The sequence below is a fragment of the Macaca mulatta genome, chromosome 19 (genome assembly GCF_049350105.2).
Source record: "Macaca mulatta isolate MMU2019108-1 chromosome 19, T2T-MMU8v2.0, whole genome shotgun sequence".
Taxonomy (NCBI): domain Eukaryota; kingdom Metazoa; phylum Chordata; class Mammalia; order Primates; family Cercopithecidae; genus Macaca; species Macaca mulatta.
This window is the reverse complement of record NC_133424.1, coordinates 61,145,830-61,169,582: the sequence shown is the minus strand read 5'-3', so window position 1 is coordinate 61,169,582 and position 23,753 is coordinate 61,145,830. Positions and strand designations below refer to the sequence as shown.

The 23,753-nt window shown below is 50.6% G+C and overlaps 1 protein-coding gene across 3 annotated transcripts; it reads right to left on the bottom strand.

The window, feature by feature from the left end:
- Nucleotides 1–305: 305 nt before the first annotated feature.
- LOC722582 (galactoside alpha-(1,2)-fucosyltransferase 2) lies at nucleotides 306–10,476 on the bottom strand. 3 transcript variants are annotated; one of them, XM_077980722.1, is made up of 2 exons: nucleotides 10,046–10,476; nucleotides 306–1,791 (listed from the first exon to the last, which is right to left on the bottom strand). In XM_077980722.1, the coding sequence occupies exon 2, from the start codon at nucleotides 1,787–1,789 to the stop codon at nucleotides 758–760; it is 1,032 nt and encodes a 343-aa protein (XP_077836848.1). In that variant the 5' UTR covers nucleotides 1,790–1,791; nucleotides 10,046–10,476; the 3' UTR covers nucleotides 306–757. The 3 variants fall into 3 exon arrangements, with proteins under 3 accessions (XP_077836848.1, XP_077836847.1, XP_028695983.2); XM_077980721.1 differs by having other exon boundaries at nucleotides 306–1,702; nucleotides 10,046–10,426; XM_028840150.2 differs by having other exon boundaries at nucleotides 10,036–10,398.
- Nucleotides 10,477–23,753: the final 13,277 nt, after the last annotated feature.

Below are 23,753 nucleotides of genomic sequence, written 5' to 3'. Positions count from 1 at the left end.
CAGTGGCTATTCGCAAGTCCAATCATGGTGCACTATTGTTCCGAACCCCTGGCATCAAGCAGTCCTCCCACCTCAGCCTCCCTGGTAGCTGGAAATACTCCACTCTATGACTGTGTTCACACTGGTGATTAAATACAAATTATTCCTTTGATGACTGTGTAATGATGAGCTGCCAAATTAACTGACTGTGGAGCTGGGCCACTTCCGGTCTTGTGTGATACGTATGATCATGGTCTTTGCCCCTGTTCATTTCTTTTTCTTTTCTCTTTTCTTTCCTTTCCTTTCTCCTTTCTTTTCTCCTTTCCTTTCTTTTTTTTTTTTTTTTTGATGGAATCTTGCTCTGTCACCCAGGCTGGAGTGCAGTGGTGCCATCTCGGCTCACTGCAACCTCCACCTCCTGAGTTCAGGTGATTCTCTTGCCTCAGCCTCCCAAGTAGCTGGGATTATAGGTGTGCACCACCACGCCTGGCTAATTTTTGTATTTTTAGTTGAGACAGGGTTTCACCAGGTTGGCCAGGTTGGTCTTGAACTCCTGACCTCAAGTGATCCACCCACCTCAGCCTCCCAAAGTGCTGGGATTACAGGTGTGAGCTACCACGCCAGGCCACTGTTCATTGAGATTTCTGTTACTTGCAGCCCAAAGCATCTTCACAGAAGAGAGAAGGGTCCTCCTCGTGGAACCATGTGCTTCTCATGCCCTGGCACTCACCTTGAGGGAGCCAGAGGAGGAGAAAGGGTATCAAAGGACTGGCCAGCATTAGTGCTTGAGTAAGGGGGACAGGTCTGCAGCGATCCCCGTCCACTCTGGCAGGAAGGCTGCCTCTGGTTTAAAGATTTTGAGGAAAGGGGAGTTGGGGAGGGTGTAATTGGCCAGGTAGATGGTATCTCCGCCCGCGAGGTAGGCGGCCCAGATCCCGAACGTCCCGATGGTCATGATGGTGTGGTTACACTGTGTGAGCAGTGCAAAGTCTTTGGCAGGTGAGCCCTCAATGCCATCGCCAGCAAACACCACATCACCGTGGGAGGTGTCAATGTTCTCCCGACACCAGGCCATGCCATTACTGGTGACCACAAAGATCGGGGAGCTGTAGCGAGCTCGGAACATGTCCAGGGCCTGCTGTAGGTATCGCCGGTCGGCTACCACCCCCTTCCACACTCTTGGCATGACATGGACATAGTCCCCTCGGCGAACATGGACCCCTACAAAGGTGTCCGGCCGGCTCCCGTTCACCTGCAGGCCCCGCAGGAACTTCTGGGCCTCCTCACGCACGTGGTCGTGCAGGGTGAACTCCTGGAGGATCTCGTGGCGGAGGTGGTGGTAGAAGGTCCAGGAGCAGGGGTAGCCCGTGAGGCGGACATACTCCCCTGGGATGTGGCGATACTTCTCCTCCATCCAGTCGTTCAGGTGGTAGTTCTGCCAGGGGATGCTGCTGGCCGTGGCGCTGTGCAACACCGGCAGGGTGATTTTGAAGATGGGGGCCAGGGTGCTGTGCATCTGGGCGGGGATGAAGGCGGGCCGCCCGTTCATCTTGGCCAGGGCATACAGCGTGGCGTACTCACCCATCTGGTTCCCCAGGCGGCCTATAGCATTGATCGTCCATATCCCCCTGAGCTGGCTGGGTTGCAGTGCCTTTGTTGTTGAGGCCAGCCCTGGTATCTGCACCGGTAACTCCCACATGGCTTGAAACTTCGCTAGCCGCTGCTGAATGTGAAATATAGTGGAAACCGTAAAGACAAAGAGGATGAAGTGGGCCATGGAAAAGGAGAAAGGCATCTGAGTGACCAGCATGGCTGTCAGGGGAGGAAAACAGGACACGTTAGCTGAGAGATGGAGGCCCGGGGCGCGGGTGAATGTGGCCATGCGGTTGTGCGCAGGCATTGCATGGGTGCATGTGAGTGTGCTTTTATTTCGGGTGGGTAAATACTTGGCACATACTTGCCTATGTGCATAGGCATGTATCTCGAGTGTGTTTATACAGATGTGTCTACGTTGTGTTCACCGGTGGGTGTGTATACACAGATGGATGTGTACACATTGTGTGTAATGTGGATCTGGGGATCTATACATTGTATACATATACAGGTGTGTGCAAAATTGTGTGTGTACATATACAGCTGTGTACAAATGGACATGTGTACATGGTAGTGTATGGGTGTAGATACATTGTGTACATATAAGGGTATATGTGTAAGCATGTATATATATGTCATCTAAGTGGCTGTGAACACAGCATGTGTGTATATGTGAATGTGTATATATAGGAGTATGTATATATACTTTGTGTATCTATACCTTGTATGCATTTTTGTTTGGTTTTATTTATTTACTTATCATTTATTTTTTGAGACAGGATCTTGCTCTGTCACCTGGGCTGGAGTGCAGTGGTGAGAATGTGACTCACTGTAGTCTTGACCTCATAGGCTCAAGCAATCCTCCTGCCTCAGCCTCCTGAGTACTTGGGACTACAGGTGCACATCACCACGCCCAGATAACTAAAAACAAATTTTCTAGGCCAGGCACGGTGGCTCAAGCCTGTAATCCCAGCACTTTGGGAGGCCAAGACAGGCGGATCACGAGGTCAGGAGATTGAGGCCATCCTGGCCAACACGGTGAAACCCCGTCTCTACTAAAAAATACAAAAAACTAGCCGGGCGTGGTGGCGGGCGCCTGTAATCCCAGCTACTCGGGAGGCTGAGGCAGGAGAAGGGCGTGAACCCGGGAGGCGGAGTTTGCAGTGAGCTGAGATCTGGCCACTGCACTCCAGCCTGGGCGACAGAGTGAGACTCTGTCTCAAAAAAAAAAAAAAAAAAAAAAAAAATTTTCTTTTGTAGAGATAAGGTCTCAGTATGTTGGTCAGGCTGGTCTCAAATTCCTAGGCCCAAGTGATCTTCCCACCTTGGCCTCCCAAAGTGCTAGGATTATAGGTGTGAGCCACTGCACCTGGTCCACACTGTATGTTTAAATGTTTAAATGTGGGTGTTTATCGACTGAGTGTACATATGTGGATGTCTACATATGGTGAGTACAAGTATATGTAGCTATTATTTACTGGTGATCCAGTTTGTAGAGATGTTCGTTTTTTTCTTTTTTTTTCTGAAATGGAGTCTCACTCTGTCACCCAGGCTGGAGTACAATGGCACGATCTCTGCTCACTGCAACCTCTGCCTCCTGGGTTCAAGCTATTCTCCTGCCTCAGCTTCCTGAGTAGGTGGGATTACAGGCGTGTGCCACCATGCCTGGCTAACTTTTGTATTTTTAGTAGAGACAGGGTTTCACCATGTTCGTCAGGCTAGTCTCAAACTCCTGACCTCGTGATCCACCTGCCTCAGCCTCCCAAAGTGCTGGGATTACAGGTGTGAGCCACCGCGCCCGGCCCAAGATGTTCATCTTTTGTTTTTATTTTCCTACTTGCCAGACTCCAGTGCCAGATATATTCATTTTTGCATGTCCTGCCTGTGTCCACTTTGGAGGGAAATTGTCCACCTGGCCTGCCTGCCCTCTTGGCCACAGTCAGTTGAACTTGAGAGGAACACCCAGCTCCACCGTGGATTTTCCATTCATTGGCCATGACATACTGTATGACAAGTGTAGGCTGGCTCTAAAAGATGAGTTGTGGCTGGGCGCGGTGGCTCACACCTGTAATCCCAGCACTTTGGGAGGCCAAGGTGGGCAGATCACCTGAGGTCAGGAGCTGGAGACCAACGTGGCCAACATGATAGGGCCCCGTCTCTACTAAAAATACAAAAATTAGCTGGGCATGGTGGCAGACGCCAGTAATCCCAGCTACTGAGGAGCCTGAGGCAGGAGAATCGCTTGAACCCGGAAGGCGGAGGTTGCAGTGAGCCAAGATCATGCCACTGCACTCCAGCCTGGGGGACAGAGCAAGACTCCATCTCAAAAAAAAAAAAAAAAAAAAAAAAAAAAACAAAGAAAAGAGAGGAGGGGAGAGGAGGGGAGGGGAGGGGAGAGGAGGGGAGAGGAGGGGAGGAGAGGAGAGAACAGCGAGCTCTCTGGATGTCTGGGTGGACACAATGCCAAGGATACCTGGTTGGATGAGTAGACTGTGGGTCTGTTTAAACCCCACTTGCCTTCTTGACCAGGGGCCTTTGTGCAGTGAACAACCTACACAACCCCTCAGGGCATCCCTGTTATCTACCCTAAAGCCATTTCCCTTTTTCTCCTTGGTAACACGTAACTTTCTGCAAGCTGCATGTCCTTCAGAGGCAGCTGATCAACTTCCCAGCTGCAGAATCTGAGGTTAAACCAATCCCAGAAGTCTCATTTCTTTTGCCTCCTATCGGGCCACATGGGTGTGTGATGATTCCTACCAATCGGAGTTGGGAGAAGTTGCTGGAAGGCTTAGGAAGGTTTCATTCATTCTTCAAAAGGGGCCAAGATAAGAACGAGCCTCTTTCTGCTGTTTCTGAAAGGAATGATCTGTATGTGATGGCTGGATGTGTAGCAGTCCTTTTGGGACCATGAGACGATCCAGCTAAGAAATGGTAGCACAGCATATGAAGATGGATGGAGCTCAGGTGACTGATGACTTTGTGGAGCTGCCAAATTAACTGACCCTGGAGCTGGGCCACTTCCGGTCTTGTGTGATACGTATGATTATGGTCTTTGAACCCGTTTACTTCTCTTCTCTCTTTCTTTCTTTTTTCTTTTCTTTTTTTTTTTTGGTGGAGTCTCACTCTGTCACCCAGGCTGGAGTGCAGTGGTACCATCTCGGCTCACTGCAACCTCCGCCTCCTGGGTTCAAGCGATTCTTTTGCCTCAGCCTCCTGAATAGCTGGGATTACAGGCACGCCCCGCCACGCCTGGCTAATTTTTGTATTTTTAGTCGAGACGGGGTTTCACCATGTTGGTCAGGCTGGTCTTGAACTCCTGACCTCAAGTGATCCACTCGCCTCAGTCTCCCAAAGTGCTGGAATTACAGGCGTGAGCCACCGCGGCCGACCACACAAATTCTAGATAAAGCTCCTTCCTCATCACTACAAAAGTATATCCTTTCACTAAGTCCAACACAGAATGCTGGACTTCATGACTCAAAGACACATCACAAGCTCTGGCCACAAGGTGCACAAGCTCTGGCCAATTTCAGACTCTCACACTCATGAGCTGTGTGATTTTGGGCAAGTGACATCACCTCTCTGAGTATTAAAACAGTGTCTGGCACATATACACAGGCAGTAAGTGTTTGCTATTGTCACCCACAAAGCAAAGAACACTGTTCATTATAGGCTCTGGGTGAAGAACCCAGGTTTCCCACTTTTCATATTGGGTGTATTGATAGTGGTCAAATTTAGCATTTAAACCATAGATCATAGAACAGGAGGGTAGCTGGGCACAGTGACTCACGCCTGTAAGCCCAGAACTTTGGGAAGCCGACGTGGGTGGATCACCTGAGGTTAGCAGTTCGAGACCAGTCTGGTCAACATAGCAAAACCCTGTCTCTACTAAAAATAGAGAAATTAGCTGGGCGTGGTGGCGTGCACCTGTAATCCCAGCTACTGGGGAGGTTGAGGCGGGAGAATCGCTTGATCATGGAAGGAAGCAGTCAGTGAGCCAAGATCGCGCCACTGCACTCCAGCCTGGGCGACAGAGTGAAACTCCATCTAAAAACAAAACAAAACAAAACAAGACAAAAAACCCACCCAGGTTTCCCTGTTTCTTTAGGCCTTCATTTCTGCAGGCTCCCATGTCATGTAACACTTGCCTTAAACACACTTGTTATGCTTGTGTCTTGTTAACCTTTTATTGTAGGTGCCCAGCTGCAAGCTTTGTGATAGGTGAGGAAAAGATGATAGTTTTTCTCACCGAAGGAAGGAAGGAAGGAAGGAAGGAAGGAAGGAAGGAAGGAAGGAAGGAAGGAAGGAAGGAAGGAAGGAAGGGAGGGAGGGAGGGAGGGAGGGAGGGAGGGAAGGAGGGAGGGAGGAAGCGAGCCTGCAGGGAGAGAAGGAAGAGGTAGGGAGGCCTCACAGAGCTAGCTGCGCTGTGAGATTGTGAATTTTTGAGGTTTGGCGAGATGCCCTGCACGGCGTGGTCAGGCACCTCTTATGTGCTGTGTGACTTTAACCCAGGGCTTTTACCTCTCTGGTAAAAGCCTGTCATCCCAACGCTTTGGGAGGCCAAGGCAGGTGTTTCATTGTCCTTGTCTGTCCATCAACAGTGGGTTGCGGGGAGGGATAAAAACAACACCTCCCCAGAGGCTGCAGTGGGCTGAGATCGCACCATTGCACTCCAGCCTGAGTGACACAGTGAGACTCTGTCTCAAAAAAAAAAAAAAAAAAAAAAAGCCAGGTACAGTGGCTCTTGCCTGTAATCCCAGCACTTTGGGAGGCTGAGGCAGGTGGATCACCTGAGGTCAGGAGTTTGAGACCAGCCTGACTAATATGGTGAAACCCTGTTTCTACTAAATAGAAAAAATTTAGCCAGGCATGGTGGCTCATGGCTGTAATTCCAGCTATTTGGGAGGCTGAGGAAGGAGGATCGCTTGAACCTGGGAGGCGGAGGTTGCAGTGAGCCGAGATTGTGCCACTGCACTCCAGCCTGGGCAACAAGAGCGAAACTCCGTCTCAAAAAGAAACAACAACAACAACAAAACCACACCTCCCTTAGGGCTGTGTGGGCACAAAGGGAAATGCTGTATGACATGGGCTGTCCCTGGTATTCAGAGCAGAATTAGTGCCTCAAACTCACACTTATGTCAGCCTTGAACCAAGCACCACTGCCACTCTGCCTGAAGGCATATTTTTTGAGTTGCTTTTTTTGTAGGGATGGTGGGTAGAGCCGGGGGTCTTGCTATGTGGCCCACCCTGATCTCAAACTCCTGGCCTCAAGAAGTCCTCCGTTCTCCTTCCTCAGGCTCCCAAAGTGCTGGGATTACAGGCAGGAGCCACCACACCTGGTCTATCTTACTGAGATTTTTTTTTCTTTTTTTTTTTTTTTTGAGACGGAGTCTCACTCTTTCCCCTGGGCTGGAGTGCAGTGGCCGGATCCCAGCTCACTGCAAGCTCCGCCTCCCAGGTTTACGCCATTCTCCTGCCTCAGCCTCCCGAGTAGCTGGGACTACAGGCTCCCGCCACCTCACCCGGCTAGTTTTTTGTATTTTTTTTTAGTAGAGACGGGGTTTCACCGTGTTAGCCAGGATGGTCTCGATCTCCTGACCTTGTGATCCACCCGTCTCCACCTCCCAAAGTGCTGGGATTACAGGCTTGAGCCACCGAGCCCGGCCTTCTTTTTTTTTTTTTTTGAGACGGAGTTTTGCTCTTGTTCCCCAGGCTGGAGTGCAGTGGCACAATCTTGGCTCACCACAACCTCTCCCTCCCGGGTTCAAGCGATTCTCCTGCCTCAGCCTCCTGAGTAGCTGGGATTACAGGCATGCACCACCATGCCTGGCTAATTTTGTATTTTTAGTAGAGACGGGGTTTCTCTATGTTGGTCAGGCTGCTCTGGAACTCCCGACCTCAGGTGATCCACCTGCCTTGGCCTCCCAAAGTGTTGGGATTACAGGTGTGGGCCACTGCGCCGGGCCTTTACTGAGTTTTAACAACAGCCCTGTCCAGGCGTGGTAGCTCACACCTGTAATCCCAGTCCTTTGGGAGGCCAAGGCGGGCAAATTACTTACGCTCAGGAGTTCAAGACCAGCCTGCACAACATGGTGAAACCCTGTCTCTACAAAAAACAAAATTCGATGAGAGTGCTGGCATGCATCTGTAGTACCGGCTACTCAGGAGGCTGAGAAGGGGGGAGGATCACCTGAGATCGGGGAAGTCGAGGCTGCAGTAAGCCAAGATCCTGCCACTACACTCCAGTCTGGGCAATAGAGCGAGTTCCTGTTCCCAAAAAACCCCAAAGCAACAACAACAAAAAACCCAACAACCTTGCAAGTAGGTGATACTGTGTCCATTTCACAGCAAAGGAAACTGAGGCTCAGAGACTGGCCCAGGGCCCCAAGGCTGAGAGGAGCTCAGGTGAGCGAGGGGATGGCCCAGGGATGTGGCGGGGCTGAGGAGGGTGCTGAGATGGCAGGGGGAGATTGGAAAAGCAGCTACCAGGGGCCCGCGAGGAAATCTTGAGACATGCCAACAGCTGGAGGGTGATCCAGGGCTGTGCGGTTTCTGATAGAGGAGCTTGGGTATTCCCCAGTCCTCTGAGGTCAGGAAGTCCATCTTGTTATCTGCCCTGAGGCATCACACACCTCAGGCCGGGCCATAGGGGCAGAGGAGAGAGGGAGGTCAAGGTCCCTTCCTCCATCCGGGCGCCCTGGGGGGTCTTCCCTTGGAAGATGGCGGTTAGGATGTCAGAACAGAAAGGGGCCCCAATTTCGAAGCAGCAGCCCGGCCTCCAATTCCCTCAGAGGAATGGGGTCACTAATATCTGCAGGTCACTTCCCTTTTTTTTTTTTTTTTTTGTGAGATGGAGTCTCTGTCGCCCGGGCTAGAGTGCAGTGGTGCGATCTCGGATCACTACAACCTCTGCTTCCCCGGTTCAAGCAATTCTCATGCCTCAGCCTCCCTAGTAGCTGGGATTACAGGCACGCGCCATCAGGCCTGGCTAATTTTTGTATTTTTAGTAGAGACGGGGTTTCACCATGTTGGTCAGTCTGGTCTCCAACTCCTGACCTCAAGTGATCCGCCTGTCTCAGCCTCCCAAAGTGCCGGGATTACAGGCATGAACCACCATGCCCAGCCTGGATCACTTCTTTTGATTCTCTCTGTCCCGTCCACATCTTTTTTTTTTTTTTTTTTTGAAACGGAGTTTCGCTGTTGTTGCCCATGTTGGAGTGCAATGGCAGGTGATCTCGGCTCACTGCAATCTCCGCCTCCCGAGTTCAAGCGATTCTCCTGTCTCGGTCTCCCAAATAGCTGGGACTACATGCGCATGCCACCACACCTGGCTGATTTTTGTATTTTTTTTAGTAGTAACAGGGTTTTATCATACTGGTCAGGCTGGTCTTGAACTCCCGACCTCAGGTGATCCGTCCGCCTTGCCTTGGCCTCCCAGAGTGCGTCAGCCACCACGCCCAGCCCCATCCACGTCTTTCTATTCCAGCCCGGCTTCCTCCTCTCGCTTCTGTACCCTTTACCCAGCACTGGTCCGGCTCCTCCCCAGCTCATAGCACCTGCAGGGCTCCCCATGCCCCTTAAGACAGAATCCCAGCCTCTGGCCTGGCCCCGCACACCCCTCCGGCTTTGTCACCAGTTGTTCCTGTGAAATAACCCAGCTCTCCTCTCACCCGGGGCCCCGTCCTGTCCCCCAGCTCTGAAAGCCTTTCTCTACCCCTAACCGCCCCCGGCCCCGGCCAGCTCAGCGCGTCCTGCTGAGTCGCACCCCGCCGCTAGAGCCCGCTGTCTTTCCGCACCTCCCCAGGATTCGCAGATTCCCGACATTATCACTTCCACTCTGGGAAGGAGAAGGGAGCTTCAGACGATAATGTAGGGCCATCCCTTGGCAACCGCACCTTTATTCTCTGCCCAGAACAGAAGCGGTAATTCAGAGCAGGATTAGCGAGTGCAGGAGGGACGGAGCCGCCTCCCTGGGCCAGGGCAGCGCTCGGAGGTAAGACCGGCTGCTTGGGTTCTGCGAAGCCTCTGAGGAGCCCCAGGGTCTGAGGGAGCAGGCCCCACGGTGGAGACAGGAAAGTCGGGTGGCCACCGGCTGGGTGCGAGCCCTCTCTGCACCTTTACTGCCAGGGTGGTTCCTAGAAACTGCTGAGGGGAGGGAGGCAAGGAAGGACCTGGTGGCCCAGGGTGGAGAAGGGGAGGGAGGTGGTGGCGGTTGGAGCTCTAGAAACAGATCCACCTGGAAGGAAGTGGGGAGGGAGCTAAGGAGGGCAGCTGGCTGGGGAGGGGGTCCTGGCTGCCGAGGGAGGGACCCTCCTCTCCTGGAGGTCCTGAGTTGGGGGTGCATCCCAGAGGGCACCAGAGACCCACGAGGGCACAGTGGGTCCACTTCCCAAATCCCCTGCTCTCTACCTGGGCGTGTGTGCACAGGTGTGCGTGTTGTAGGGTGGGAGAGGAGCCCCTCACCTGCTCTCACCTGGTCCTTTTGAAGGAATCCGAGACAGGGTGGCTTGGCGGGCAGCTCAGTTGTCCCTCTGGGTCTCTCTTTACTCAGGGCCAAAGAAACCCTGGCAGCATCCGTGACTGGCAAACCCCACCCAGGATTTACAAGGCTTTCCAGAGCAGGTGTGGCTGGGCTGTGGGTGGGAGGTGAGCCCGTAGTCCCTCCTCCTTCCCCAGTGCCTGCCAGGCAGTCCATCTTGTTATCTGCCCTTAGCTCCTCCACCTGCATAAGACACCCAAGTCTGGCCATAAGAGTCGGGGAGAGAGGCAGGTCAAGGTCGCATCCCCCATCTGGGTCCCCTGGGGGTCTTCCTTGGGGAACTGTGGTAGGATGCCCTGAACAGAAACGGGCCCCCACTCTGCTTCCCTCCTCCAGGTGGCCAGGAAGGCCTCCAGGAAGGCAGCATGGAGGTGGGGGACAGAGTCCAGCTAGGCCAGGCTCTCGCTGACTCTGAGTGCCCTCAGAGTCCTATATTAATTAATTAATTAATTAGTAGTAGTATTACTTTTTGAGAGAGTTTTGCTCTTGTTGTCCAGGCTGGAGTGCAATGGCGTGATCTCAGCTCACTGCAACTGCCGCCTCACAAGTTCAAGCAATTCTCCTGCCTCAGCTTCCCAAAGTGCTGGGATTACAGGTGTGAGCCACCGCACCCTGCCTATTTAAAAATTTTTTAAAAATAGAAATGGGCCCAGTGTGGTGACTCACGCCTGTAATCCCAGCACTTTGGGAGGCCGAGGCGGGCGGATCAACTGAGGTCAGGAGTTTGAGACCAGTCTGGCCAACATGGTGAAACCCTGTCTCTACTAAAAATGCAAAAATTAGCGGGGTGTGGTGGCGTGCACCTGTAATCTCAGCTACTTGGGAGGCTGAGGCAGGAGAATTGCTTGAACTTGGGAGGCAGAGGTTGCAGTAAGCTGAGATCACGCCATTGCACTCCAGCCTGGGAAACAAGAGCAAAACTCTGTCTCAAAAAAAAAAAAATAAAAAGATGGATGAGGAATTTTACTGAGAGAAGAGGCAGGCACCACCAGAGCTCCCAGCAGTCCTAACAGGAGGAAATAAAAACCAGCAGCCGGGCGCGGTGGCTCAAGCCTGTAATCCCAGCACTTTGGGAGGCCGAGACGGGCGGATCACTAGGTCAGGAGATCGAGACCATCCTGGCTAACACTGTGAAACCCCGTCTCTACTAAAAAATACAAAAAACTAGCTGGGCGTGGTGGTGGGCGCCTGTAGTCCCAGCTACTCTGGAGGCTGAGGCAGGAGAATGGCGTGAACCCGGGAGGCGGAGCTTGCAGTGAGCTGAGATCCAGTCACTGCACTCCAGCCTGGGCGACAGAGCCAGACTTTGTCTCAAAAAAAAAAAAAAAAAAAAAAAAAAAAAAACAAACAAAAAAAAACCCAGCAGCCACTCTCCAGCTTCAGCTCCAGCTTCAGCTGCTAAGCAGCAGGAGGTTAACTACCAGTTAAAAGTTTAAAGGTGGCTGGGCGCGGTGGCTCATGCCTGTAATCCCAGCACTTTGGGAGGACGAGGCGGGTGGATCACAAGGTCAGGAGATTGAGACCATCGTGGCGCGGTGGCTCATGCCTGTAATCCCAGCACTTTGGGAGGCCGAGGCGGGTGGATCACAAGGTCAGGAGATTGAGACCATCGTGGCTAACACGGTGAAACCCCGTCGCTACTAAAAATACAAAAAAATTAGCCGGGCGTGGCGGCGGGCGCCTGTGGTCCCAGCTACTCGGGAGGCTGAGGCAGGAGAATGGCGTGAACCCGGGAGGCAGAGTTTGCAGTGAGCCAAGAGATTGCGCCACTGCACTCCAGCCTGGGCGACAGAGCGAGACTCCATCTCAAAAAAAAAAAAAAAGGTTTAAAGGTTTAAAATTTAAAGGAGCTCCCTTAAAAAAAAAAAATTCAGATCAAGCTTCTCACTCTAACCACCAGTTTGCAGAAAACAGGAGGATAAAGTTGCCAGTGAAACGACACCATGAGGCAGCAATCAGCCCAGTCCAGAATGTGAGCCCGTCTACAGGACAAATGACATATTTCCCTGTGATTCAGCAACAAGGAAAAAAGAAACAGGGTGGGGCGGGGGAGTGGGGAAGTGAGCTGTCATAAAATACACAAAACAGATTTGGGGCTCAGAGGCTTAGAAACAGACTTTCCACCTCCATGAATGTCCCACAGATGTTCCAAAGTCATGGGAATGAGCTGGGCGCGGTGGCTCACGCCTGTAATCCCAACACTTTGGGAGGCCGAGGCAGGAGGATCACCTGAGGTCAGGAGTTTGAGACCAGCCTAGCCAACATTTTTTTGTTTTTGTTTTTGTTTTTAGTGAAATTCCATCTCTACTAAAAATACAAAATTAGCTGGGCATGGTCGTGCACGCCTGTGATCCCAGCTACTCAGGAGGCTAAGGGAGGAGAATCCTTGAACCTGGGAGGCAGAGGTTGCAGTGAGCCTAGATGGTGCCACTGCACTCCAGCCTGGGTGACAGAGCAAGACTCTGTCTCAAAACTAAAACAAAGTCCTGAGAATGCAGGACAAACCTTCATCGCATAACTTTTATTGTCGCTGACCCCAGCCGCCTAAACGCTTTGGTAGCATCCTAGGACCTCCACTGTGACAACTAAAAACAACCCCCACAGATTCCCAAAACTCCCCCAGGGGGACAGCACTCCAGAATTCAGGACTGCTGCCCTAAACCCTCTGTTTTCCATTTCAGCTTTCCATTACAGGTGCATGCCCCCATGCTTGGCCACCACGGCCAATTTCAAGCTACCAATATGAGATCATTGAACATGGAAGTGGAAAGAAATGCACAGTACTACATTGTTCTATAGTAAGCCTCCTTACTACGGTAAACACTTACCAGCCAGTTCTCTGGAGAAAATAACACACTGCATGGTAGTATCTGCTAATTTGTGTGCCAATGTATATGCTCACTGCAACCTCCGCCTCCTGGGATCAAGTGATTCTCCTGCCTTGGCTTCCTGAGTAGCTGGGACTACAGGTGCCTGCCACCGCACTCAGCTAATTTTGTATTTTTTTGGTAGAGATGGGGTCTCACTATGTTACCCAGGCTGGCCTTGAACTCCTGAGCTCAGTGATCCTCCTACCTCAGCCTCCCAAAGTGCTGGGATTACAGGTGTGAACCATCTTGCCTGGCCTATTTACATTTATTATGTCTGTGTAATAGACTTACTATAGAACAATGTAATACTGTGCATTTCTTTCCAATTGCATCTTCAATGATCTCATATTGGTAGCTTGAAATTGACCGTGGTGGCCAGGCATGGGGGCATGCACCTGTAATCCCAGCTACTCAGGAGGCTGAGGCAGGAGCATAGCTTGAAGCCAGAAGTTAAGTACCAGCCTTGGCAACATAGCAAGACCTTGTCTCTCTACAAAAAATAAAGAAAATTAGCCAGACGTGGTGGCAATGCCTGTAGTCCCAGCTACTTGGGAGGCTGAGGCAAGAGGAGCCCAGGAGGTCCAGAGTCAGCTATGATCCTCACACTGCACTCCAGCCTGAGTGACAGAGAAAGACCCTGCCTCTGAAAAATTAAAAAATAAATCTGGGCCGGGCGCGGTGGCTCACGCCTGTAATCCCAGCACTTTGGGAGGCGGAGACGGGCGGATCACAAGGTCAGGAGATCGAGACCACGGTGAAACCCCGTCTCTACTAAAAATACAAAAAATCAGCCGGGCGTGGTGGCAGGCGCCTGTAGTCCCAGCTACTCAGGAGGCTGAGGCAGGAGAATGGCGTGACCCCAGGAGGCGGAGCTTGCAGTGAGCTGAGATCGTGCCACTGCACTCCAGCCTGGGCGACAGAGCAAGACTCTGTCTCAAAAAAAAAAGAAAATCTGGGTACAGTGGTTCACGCCTGTAATCCCAGCACTTTGGGAAGCCGAGGCAGGCGGACTGCTTGAGACCAGGAGTTTGAGACCAGCCTGGGCTAACATGCTGTAACCCAGTCTCTACTAAAAATACAAAAATTACCTGGGTGTGGTGTACACACCTGTAGTCCCAGCTACTTGGGAAGCTGAGGCACGAGAATCGCTTGAACCTGGGAGATGGAGGTTGCAGTGAGCCGAGATCACGCCACTGTACTCCAGCCTGGATGACACAATGAGACTCCGTCTCAAGAAAACAAAAAAGTTTATTCAAACACAAATATGTGAGGGTGGCTGTCCAGGGACACAGGAACAGGAATTACATACGCCTCTAATCCCAGTACTTTGGGAGGCTGAGGCGGGCGGATCACGAGGTCAGGAGATGGAGACCATTCTGGCTAACACGGTGAAAGCCCGTCTCTACTAAAAATCTTTTTAAAAATTTTTAAATTAGCTGGGCGTAGTGATGGGCGCCTGCAGTCCCAGCTACTCAGGAGGCTGAGGCAGGAGAATGGTGTGAACTCACGAGTTGGAGCTTGCAGTGAGCTGAGATCGCGCCACTGTACTATAGCCTGGGCGACAGAGTGAGCCTCCGTCTAAAAAAAAAAAAAAAGATTGCTCACTACTGACTACTACTACTAAGGGATTTCTTAATATTCTACTGTAAAGAGGTAACAATTACAAGGGTCAGCCTCCAATGTCATTTAATCTAGGTTTGAATGCAGAATAGAGTATCTGATTAATGTATAACATCTCAATACAAAGGTCAGGAAGCAACAGTCATACACCAGAGAAAAAACAGCTGTGGCTGGGCATGGTGCCTCACCTCATGCCTATAATCCCACCACTTTGGGAAGCCGAGATGGAAGGAACACTTGAGCTCAGGAGTGCAAGTCCAGCCTGGGCAACCTAGTGAGACCTCATCTCTACTACAAACAAAAAAATCAGCCAAGCATAATGGTGCACACCTGTGGTCCCAGCTACTTGGGAGGCTGAGGCTGGAGGATCACTTGAGTTTAGGAGGTCAAGGCTACAATGAGCTGTGATTGTGCCATTGCACTTCGGCCTGGGTGACAGTCAGACCCTGTGCCAAAAAAAAAAAAATTAGCCACGTGTGATGGTGTGCGCCTGTAGTCCCAGCTACTCGGCTGAGGCAGGAGAATCACGTGAACCCAGGAGGCAGAGGTTGCAGTGAGCCAAGATCATGCAATTGCACTCCAGCCCGGGCGACAGTGTGAGACTCTGTCTCAAAAACTAAAAAAAAAAAAAGGAAAATGAAAAAGATAAACAGTTTCCAGAGCTTAACTTTTTCCCTTGGTAAAATGCATTTGGAAAGTCGTGAAATTTTATTTTCTTTTCATGCCGTCCTGCACTTCCCTAAGCCACAATTTCCGTGTCTTGCTTTGACTTGACTTTGCTCTCCTAAGACACCATGGCTCAGAAGGCAAACGAGAGGCTCAAGGTCACAAGGAGAAGGTGGGAAGGTGACACAGAGGCAGGTTTTTGTTTGTTTTTGTGAGACACAGTCTCGCTCTGCAGTCCAGGCTGGAGTGCAGTGGCGCGATCTCAGCTCACTGCAACCTCCACCTCCCAGATTCTCCTGCCTCAGCCTCCCGAGTAGCTGGGATTACAGGCACCCTCCACCATGCCCAGCTAATTTTTTGTATCTTTAGTAGAGATGGGGTTTCACCATGTTAGTCAGGCTGGTCTCGATCTCCTGACCTCAGGTAATTTACCCGCCTCCGCCTCCCAAAGTGCTGGGATTACAGGTGTGTGCCACCATGGTGGCTAATTTTTGTATTTTTTAGTAGAGACAGGATTTCGCCATGTTGGCCAGGCTGGTCTTGAACTCCTGACCTGAGGTAATCCACCCGCCTCAGCCTCCCAAAGTGCTGGGATTACAGGTGTGAACTACCGTGCCTGGCCCAAGGGCAGTAATCCTGATGATGTTATTTATGGCCATAAAATAACAACCTTGACCCTAGAGGAAGCCAAAACATTTCACCCCAAAATAACACTTTGACATATCTATATATATATATATATCTATATATATATCTATATATAGATATATAGATATATATTTTTTGAGACGGAGTCTCGCTCTGTCGCCCAGGCTGGAGTGCAGTGGTGCAATCTCCACTCACTGCAAGCTCCATCTCCCGGGTTCACGCCATTCTCCTGCCTCAGCCTCTTGAGTAGCTGGGACTACAGGTGCCCACCACACCTGGCTAATTTTTCGTATTTTTAGTAGAGACGGGGTTTCACTGTGTTAGCCAGGATGGTCTCGACCTCCTGACCTCGTGATCCGCTTACCTTGGCCTCCCAAAGTGCTGGGATTACAGGTGTGAGTCACCGCGCCCAGTCTTTTTTTCTTTTTCTTTTTTTTTTTTTTTTTTTGTGAGATGGAGTCTCACTCTGTCACCAGGCTGGAGTGCAGTGGTGCGATCTTGGCTCACTGCAACCTTCACCTCCCGGGTTCAAGTGATTCTCCTGCCTCAGCTTCCCGAGTAGCTGGGATTACAGGCATGTGCCACCACGCCCAACTAATTTTTGTATTTTTAGTAGAGACGGGGTTTCACCATGTTGGCCAGGATGATCTCGATCCCTTGACCTCATGATCCACCCACGTTGGCCTCTCAAAGTGCTAGGATTACAGGCAAGAGTCACTGCATCCTGCCTCTTTGATATATTTCAAGAGAGCTATTCAGAGGAGCTGCAAACAACAGAATAGCTGAATAAGATCTTGTGGCGAGATCTGCATCATGGAGCAATTCTGCATTGGTGAAATAAACAGCCAGGCTTTCTGTGGTGCATCCACACTTGTCTGGATGTAGGAAGGACTGGCTTGAAAGACAGAGACAGACTGAGAGTCTGACACCTTTGGGGCTCTGATAGAAACTTACTTTTTCTGGTGCTGGGGACAGTGGCTCACGCCTGTAATCCCAGCACTTTGGGAGGCCGAGGTGGGGGGATCATCTGAGGTCAGGAGTTCAAGACCAGCCTGGCTAACACGGTGAAACTCTGTCTCTACTAAAAATACAAAAAATTAACCGGGCTTAGTGGCATGCACCTGTAATCCCAGCTACTTGGGAGGGTGAGGCAGGAGAATTGCTTGAACTCAGGAGGGGTGGCTGTAGTGAGCTGAAATCATGCCACTATACTTCAGCTTGGGCAACAAGAGGGAAACTCCATCTCCAAAAAAAAAAAAAAAGAAAAGAAAAGAAACTTGCATAATTATGCCGGGCGCGGTGGCTCACACCTGTAATCCCAGCACTTTGGGAGGCCGAGGCGGGCGGATCACGAGGTCAGGAGATCGAGACCATCCTGGCTAACACGGTGAAACCCCGTCTCTACTAAAAAAAATGCAAAAAATTAGCCGGGCGAGGCGGCGGGCGCCTGTAGTCCCAGCTACTCGGGAGGCTGAGGCAGGAGAATGGCGTGAACCCGGAAGGCGGAGCTTGCAGTGAGCCGAGATCGCGCCATTGCACTCCAGCCTGGGCGACTAAGCGAGACTCTGTCTCAAAAAAAAAAGAAAAAAGAAACTTAAATTTATTCTTTCTGAGAGCCCCTGCCCGTGAGGGTTCCATCTGCATTAAAAGACTGCTCTCCTTAGCCAGGCCTTCTTTCTCTCTTGCATAACCTGTCTCGCCAGTCTCCAAGCCCTGATTCTTCCTTAACCTCAAAGTGATATAAAAACTTCGCCAGGCATGGTGGCTCAGCCAGGCGCAGTGGTTCACACCTGTAATCCCAGCACTTTGGGAGGTTGAGGCGGGCAGATCACTTGAGGTCAGGAGTTCGAAACCAGCCTGACCAACATGGAGAAATCCCGTCTCTACTAAAAAATACAAAATTAGCCGGGCATGGTGGCGCATGCCTGTAACCTCAGCTATTCAGGAGGCTAAGGCGGGAGAATTGCTTGAACCCGGGAGGCAGAGGTTGCAGTGAGCTGAGATCGTGCCATTGCACGCCAGCCTGGGCAACAAGAGCGAAACTCCGTCTCAAAAACCAACTTCAGCCATCTGGCCCTTTCTCTGCGTTTGCGTATTTTCTGTGAGTCCCATGTGCACATAATAAAATGTGTACTCCCTTCTCCTGCTACCTGGCTATTATTAGTTTGATTTATATAGACGCAAATGTTTTAACCTCCAGGGGAAACATTTTAACTTCCCTACAGTTCTGGCACAGTGAGCAGGATGCAAATCAAATCGCTCTGTTTCGGAGTCTACAGATGGTTTTCTGGGACAAATGATAGCCAGCAGAAAAAGGTAAGATTTCTTACCCAAAGTCAGCACCTTGGATCTCTGCCTGTGTGACCCAGTCCAGTAAAGGTGGTAAAAGTCTTTGTCTTTTTCCCTTTCCAAAATTGGATTAATGGGAAAAAACGTATGTGAACCAGTTTGCTTATAAAATAAATTGGTGGGCTGGGCACGGTGGCTCATGCCTGTAATCCCAGCGCTTTGGGAGGCTGGGGCTGAAGGATTGCTTGAGACCAGGAGTTCAAGAGCACCCTGAACAACATAGCAAGAGCCATCTCTGCCAAAATTTTATTTATTATTATTTATTTAATTTATTAATTTTTATTCCAAGACAGAGTTTCACTCTTGTTGCCCAGGCTGGAATACAATGGCACGATCTTGGCTCATTGCAACCTCTGCTACCCAGGTTCTAGCGATTCTCCTGCCTCGGCCTCCCAAGTAGCTGGGATTACAGGCATGTGCCACCACGCCTGGCTAATTTTTGTATTTTTAGTAGAGATGGAGTTTCACCAAGTTGGTCAGGCTGGTCTCGAACTCCTGACCTCACATGATCCTCCTGTCCCGGCCTCCCAAAGTGCTGGGATTACAGGCGTGAGCCACCACACCAAGCCTTCTAAAAATTTGGAAAATAGCCAGGCGTGGTGGTGTATGCCTGTGGTCCCAACTACTTTGGAGGCCAAGGTGGGAAGATCACTTGAGCCCAGGAGATAGAGGCTGCCGTGAGTCACGATGGTGCCACTGCACTCCAGCCTGAGCGACAGAGCAAGACCTTATCTCAAAAAAAGAAAAAAAAGACTTGTTTCCCCATCTACCTCTACTCTTTCTTCCTTTTGTCTCCTTCAATAGCACATGAAGAGACTTAAAAGAGACTTTTAGTGATTCTGAGATCCCCTGAGCCCAGCCAAAGCACCACAGACCTCCTTTTTGGGGTCTTCTGTCTTCCTCATGGAGCCCCAAGAGTCGAGGGTGGGGTCTAATCCTCTGCTCTCTTTTGCACTAAACTCCCTGATCTCTTTGGCTTTTGAAGGTCCAAGAGTTACTTTCTTCTCTTTTTTTTTGAGAGGGAGTCTTGCTCTTGTTGCCCAGGCTGGAGTGCAATGGCGCGATCTCGGCTCACCACAACCTCCGCCTCCTGGGTTCAAGCGATTCTCCTACCTCAGCCCACCGAGTAGTTAGGATTACAGGCATGCGCCACCATGCCTGGCTAATTTTGTATTTTTAGTAGAGACAGGGTTTCTCCATGTTGGTCAGGCTGGTCTCGAACTCCCGACCTCAGGTGATCCACCTGCCTCGGCCTCCCAAAGTGCTGGGATTACAGACCGCACCTTGCCGGGCCCACAAGGGTTACTTTCTAAAGAAAGAAAACACTTGACTTTTTGTCATGGGATAACTAAGTAGTTACTGGCAATAGCTAAAATTTTGAAGATAATTGACAAGGTTGGAATTAATCGTTACTACCACTGGGGGCAAATTCTATCCTCCTCATTTCTTCATGCATTTAGATAAGACTCAGATTTCTGACCGAGCCAAGCAGAACTGACAGTAAAGTGTGCCTTGCAGCCCAGGCTGAGTGTGGGAGCTTTTGACAGCCTGTCCCTGGGGCATTTCCCTCTTGGGCTTTGCCACTGGGCTAAGGGCTCAGGGATTCAGCCTAGGAATGGGATCCTTGATTTCTGGGATCCAGGAGCTCCGCCTTCCAGCTGTGCCTGCTTTTTATATAGGTGAGGCTTAGGCCAGTCCTGGAAACGCCACGTGCTTTCTCGGCTTTTTCTGTAAATGGACTCAGTAATCCAGTTAAAAATCAGAAAGTGGGGCCGGGCACGGTGGCTCACGCCTGTAATCTTCAGCACTTTGGGAGAGGGTGGGGTTTCCCCCCACAGAGGCGGGCGGATCACCTGAGGTCTGGAGTTCCAGACCAGCCTGATTAACACAGAGAAACACCCCCTGCTCCCCCTCCACCGCCCCATCTCTACTAAAAATGCAAAATCAGCCAGGCGTGGTGGCGGGCGACTGTAATCTTAGCTACTCAGGAGGCTGAGGCATGAGAATCACTTGAACCCGGGAGATGGAGGTTGTGGTGAGCCGAGATCACGCCATTGCACTGCAGGCTGGGTGACAAGAGCTAAACTCCGTCTCAAAAAAAGAAAAGAAAACCAGAAAGTAGGCCAGCACGCCTATAATCGCAACACTTTGAGGGCTGGAGGTGGGAGGATCTCTTGAGGTCAGGTGTTTGAGATCAGACTGGGCAACAGAGGGAGAACCAATCTCAAAAACAAAAAAAGAACTTACATTCTTTCTTTCTGCCTTGAGATATAAATCGATATCCTGTTTCCTTTAAAATTTGGCTGGGCCTGATGGCTCACGCCTGTCATCCCAGCGCTTTGGGAGGCCGAGGAGGGCGGATCCCTCGAGGTCAGGAATTTGAGGCTAGCCTGGGAAACATGGCGAACCCCATCTCTACTAAAAACATAAAAATTAGCCAGGCATGTGGAGCACGCCTGTAAATCCCAGCTACTCAGATGGCTGAGGCACAAGAATCTCTTGAGGCCAGGAGGCAGAGGTTGCAGTGAGCTGAGATCGAGCCATTGCACTCCAGCTTGGGTGACAGAGCAAGACTCTGTCTAAAAAATAAATAAATAGGCTGGGTGCGGTGACTCACGCCTGTAACCCAGCACTTTGGGAGGCTGAGGCAAGAGGATCCCTTAAACCCAGGAGTTCAAGACCAGCCTGGGCAACATAGTGAGACCCCCGTCTCCACAAAAAAATATAAAAATTAGCCAAGTGTGGTGGTGAGTGCCTGTGGTCCCAGCTACTTGGGAGGCTGAGGCGGGAGGATCACTTGAGTCCGGAAGGCAGAGGTTGCAGTGAGTTGTGTTTGTACCATTGTACTCCAACCTGGGTGACACAGTGAGACTGTCTCGAAAATAAACACATAAATATTATAATAGTGTATATATAGAAACCTCATCTCTGGCACTTGGTATTGGCATTGCAGATGAAGTACGGGAGATGACTGATATTCAGTAATGATGCTGGGAGATTTGGTTTTCCATATAAAAATATACACATTTAATATATTTATACACACACACACACACCATCTAGGTTTGTGTAAATATACTCTATGATGTTCATACAACATGAAATTGCCTAGTAACACATCTCTCAGAACACATCCCTATTGTTAAGTGACCCATGACCATATTGTTGAATGACTCAAAGTATTTGCAGAATTTTACTGGGACAATGTCCATTAAATAATCTCCAGGACCACTGGCCCTGTGCCAAGGACACTGAAACCTTTAGTCTCTAAGCTGCTTTCCTGCTGAGCCATGGGGTTCTCTTTTTGCTCCGTGTTTGTGCAATCCATTCAATTAATATGCATTAGATGCTGTATGTTTCCTGGGTTGCTCTAAGAAGGTAACACACAACTGGGTCCCTCAAATCAAAAGAAAATCATGTTCCTTTAGTGTTTTTTTTTTTTATTTGAGACAGGGTCTCGCTCTGTCTCCCAGGTTGGAGTGATCTTGGCTCAGTGCAGCCTCTGCCTCCTGTTCAAGCAATTCTCCCACCTCAGCCTCCCAAGCAGCTGCGGTTACAGGCATACACCATCATGCCCAGCTAATTTTTGTGATTTTTTTTTTTTTTGAGACGGAGTCTTGCTCTGTTGCCCAGGCTGGAGTGCAGTGGCACGATCTCAGCTCACTGCAAGCTCCACCTCCCAGGTTCACGCCATTCTTCTGCCTCAGCCTCCCGAGTAGCTGGGACTACAGGCGCCTGCCACCATGCTTGGCTAATTTTTTGTGTTTTCAGTAGAGATGGGGTTTCACCCTGTTAGCCAGGATGGTCTTGATCTCCTGACCTCATGATCCGCCCACCTCGGCCTCCCAGAATACTGGGATTACAGGCGTGAGCCACCCCACCCGGCCAATTTTTATGTTTTTAGTAGAGATGGGGTTTTGCCGTGTTGGGCAGGCTGGCCTCAAACTTCTTACCTCAGGTGACCCACCCGCCTCGGCCTCCCAGTGCTGGGATTACAGGCGTGAGTCATCGCACCCAGCCCATTCTCCCTTAGTTCTGGAGACTCAGAGTTAATCTCTGCCTTTGTCATCATATGGCTTTCCTTTCTTGCATATCTGTGTGGTCACCCATCATAAAGGATTAGGGACACAACACACCCTACTCCAGTATAACCTGGACTTAACCAATTACACCTGCAATTATATTACTGTCAACCACAAATAAAATTCTCTGTCCCCCAAGTAACTGAATGGACCCTCCCTCTAGACCAAGGGCATTCTAAAGTAAACCCGAAACACTAGTTCAGCCCAGGATGGGACTGGGTGGCTGGACATGCCTCATTAAACCCTCCTGCCATTGTAATTCAGGCACAGCTGACCAATGTTTAACATCAACACAGACCTTAAGACTGACCAGGGCCAGGCGTGGTGGCTCATACCTGTAATCCCCGCACTTTGGGAGGCCGAGGTGGGCGGATCTCTTGAGGTCAGGAGTTCCAGACCAGCCTGGATAATATGGTGAAACCCTGTCTCTACTAAACATACAAAAAATTAGCCAGGCATGGTGGTGTGCTCCTGTTATCTCAGCTACTCAGGAGGCTGAGGCAGGAGAATCACTTGAACCCGGGAGGCGGAGGTTGCAGTGAACCGAGATCGCGCCACTGCACTCCAGCCTGGGTGACGGACTGAAGTCCTGCTTGGGGCTAGGACTTTAATATATGAACTTGGCCAAGGGAGGCTGGGTGCAGTGACTCACGCCTGTAATCCCAACACTTTGGGAGGCTGAGGCGGGCGGATAACCTAAGGTCAGGAGTTCGAGACCAGCCTGGCCAAAATGGTAAGACCCCCCCCCCCCGTCTCTACTAAAAATACAAAAATTAGTAGGGAGTGGTGGTGGGTGCCTGTAATCCCAGCTACTCAGGAGCCTGAGGCAGGAGAATCACTTGAACCTGAGAGGCGGAGGTTGCAGTGGGCTGAGATCATGTCACTGCTCTCTAGCCTGGGTGACAGTCTCCGTCTCAAAAAAATAAAACAAGGAAACTTGACCAGGGACTTGTCACAAATCAACCCAAAAGAAACACATGCTGTGCACTGGATGCTATCTGAGGTGCCGGGGTATGCAATCCCCTTCTTTAGGGGACTTAAGTGGCTCCTGTCCTGCTCGGCTTCCTTTTGTCCCCTTCGGGTGAGGGACAGAACGGGCTTTTAGGTGTCTGTCCAACTTCTGCTTTGGAATTTGCAAATGCAGGAAGAAACTCGGTAAATATTTATTGACGAATAGTGCAACTTCTTATTGGCATTGGCAGCTTGCCAGCTTCTGCTTGGGCTTTTGTAATGTGAAAGCTGTTGGCTGGGCACAGTGGCTCACACCTGTAATCCCAGAAGTTTGGGAGGCAGAGGTGGGTGGATCACTTGAGGTCAGACCAGCCTGGCCAAAATGGCAAAATCCCATCTCTACTAAAAATACAAAAATTAGCTGGATGTGGTGGCAGGTGCCGATAATCCCACGTG

Coding starts and splice junctions, on each gene's coding strand:
- LOC722582 (XM_028840150.2), bottom strand. CDS start 10,321: ATGGCCAGACTTGGGTGTCTTATGCAGGTGGAGGAGCTAAGGGCAGAT. Junction 1,792..10,035: donor AAAGGACCAGGTGAGAGCAG/GTGAGGGGCTCC, acceptor CTCCCCTGACAG/CCATGCTGGTCACTCAGATG.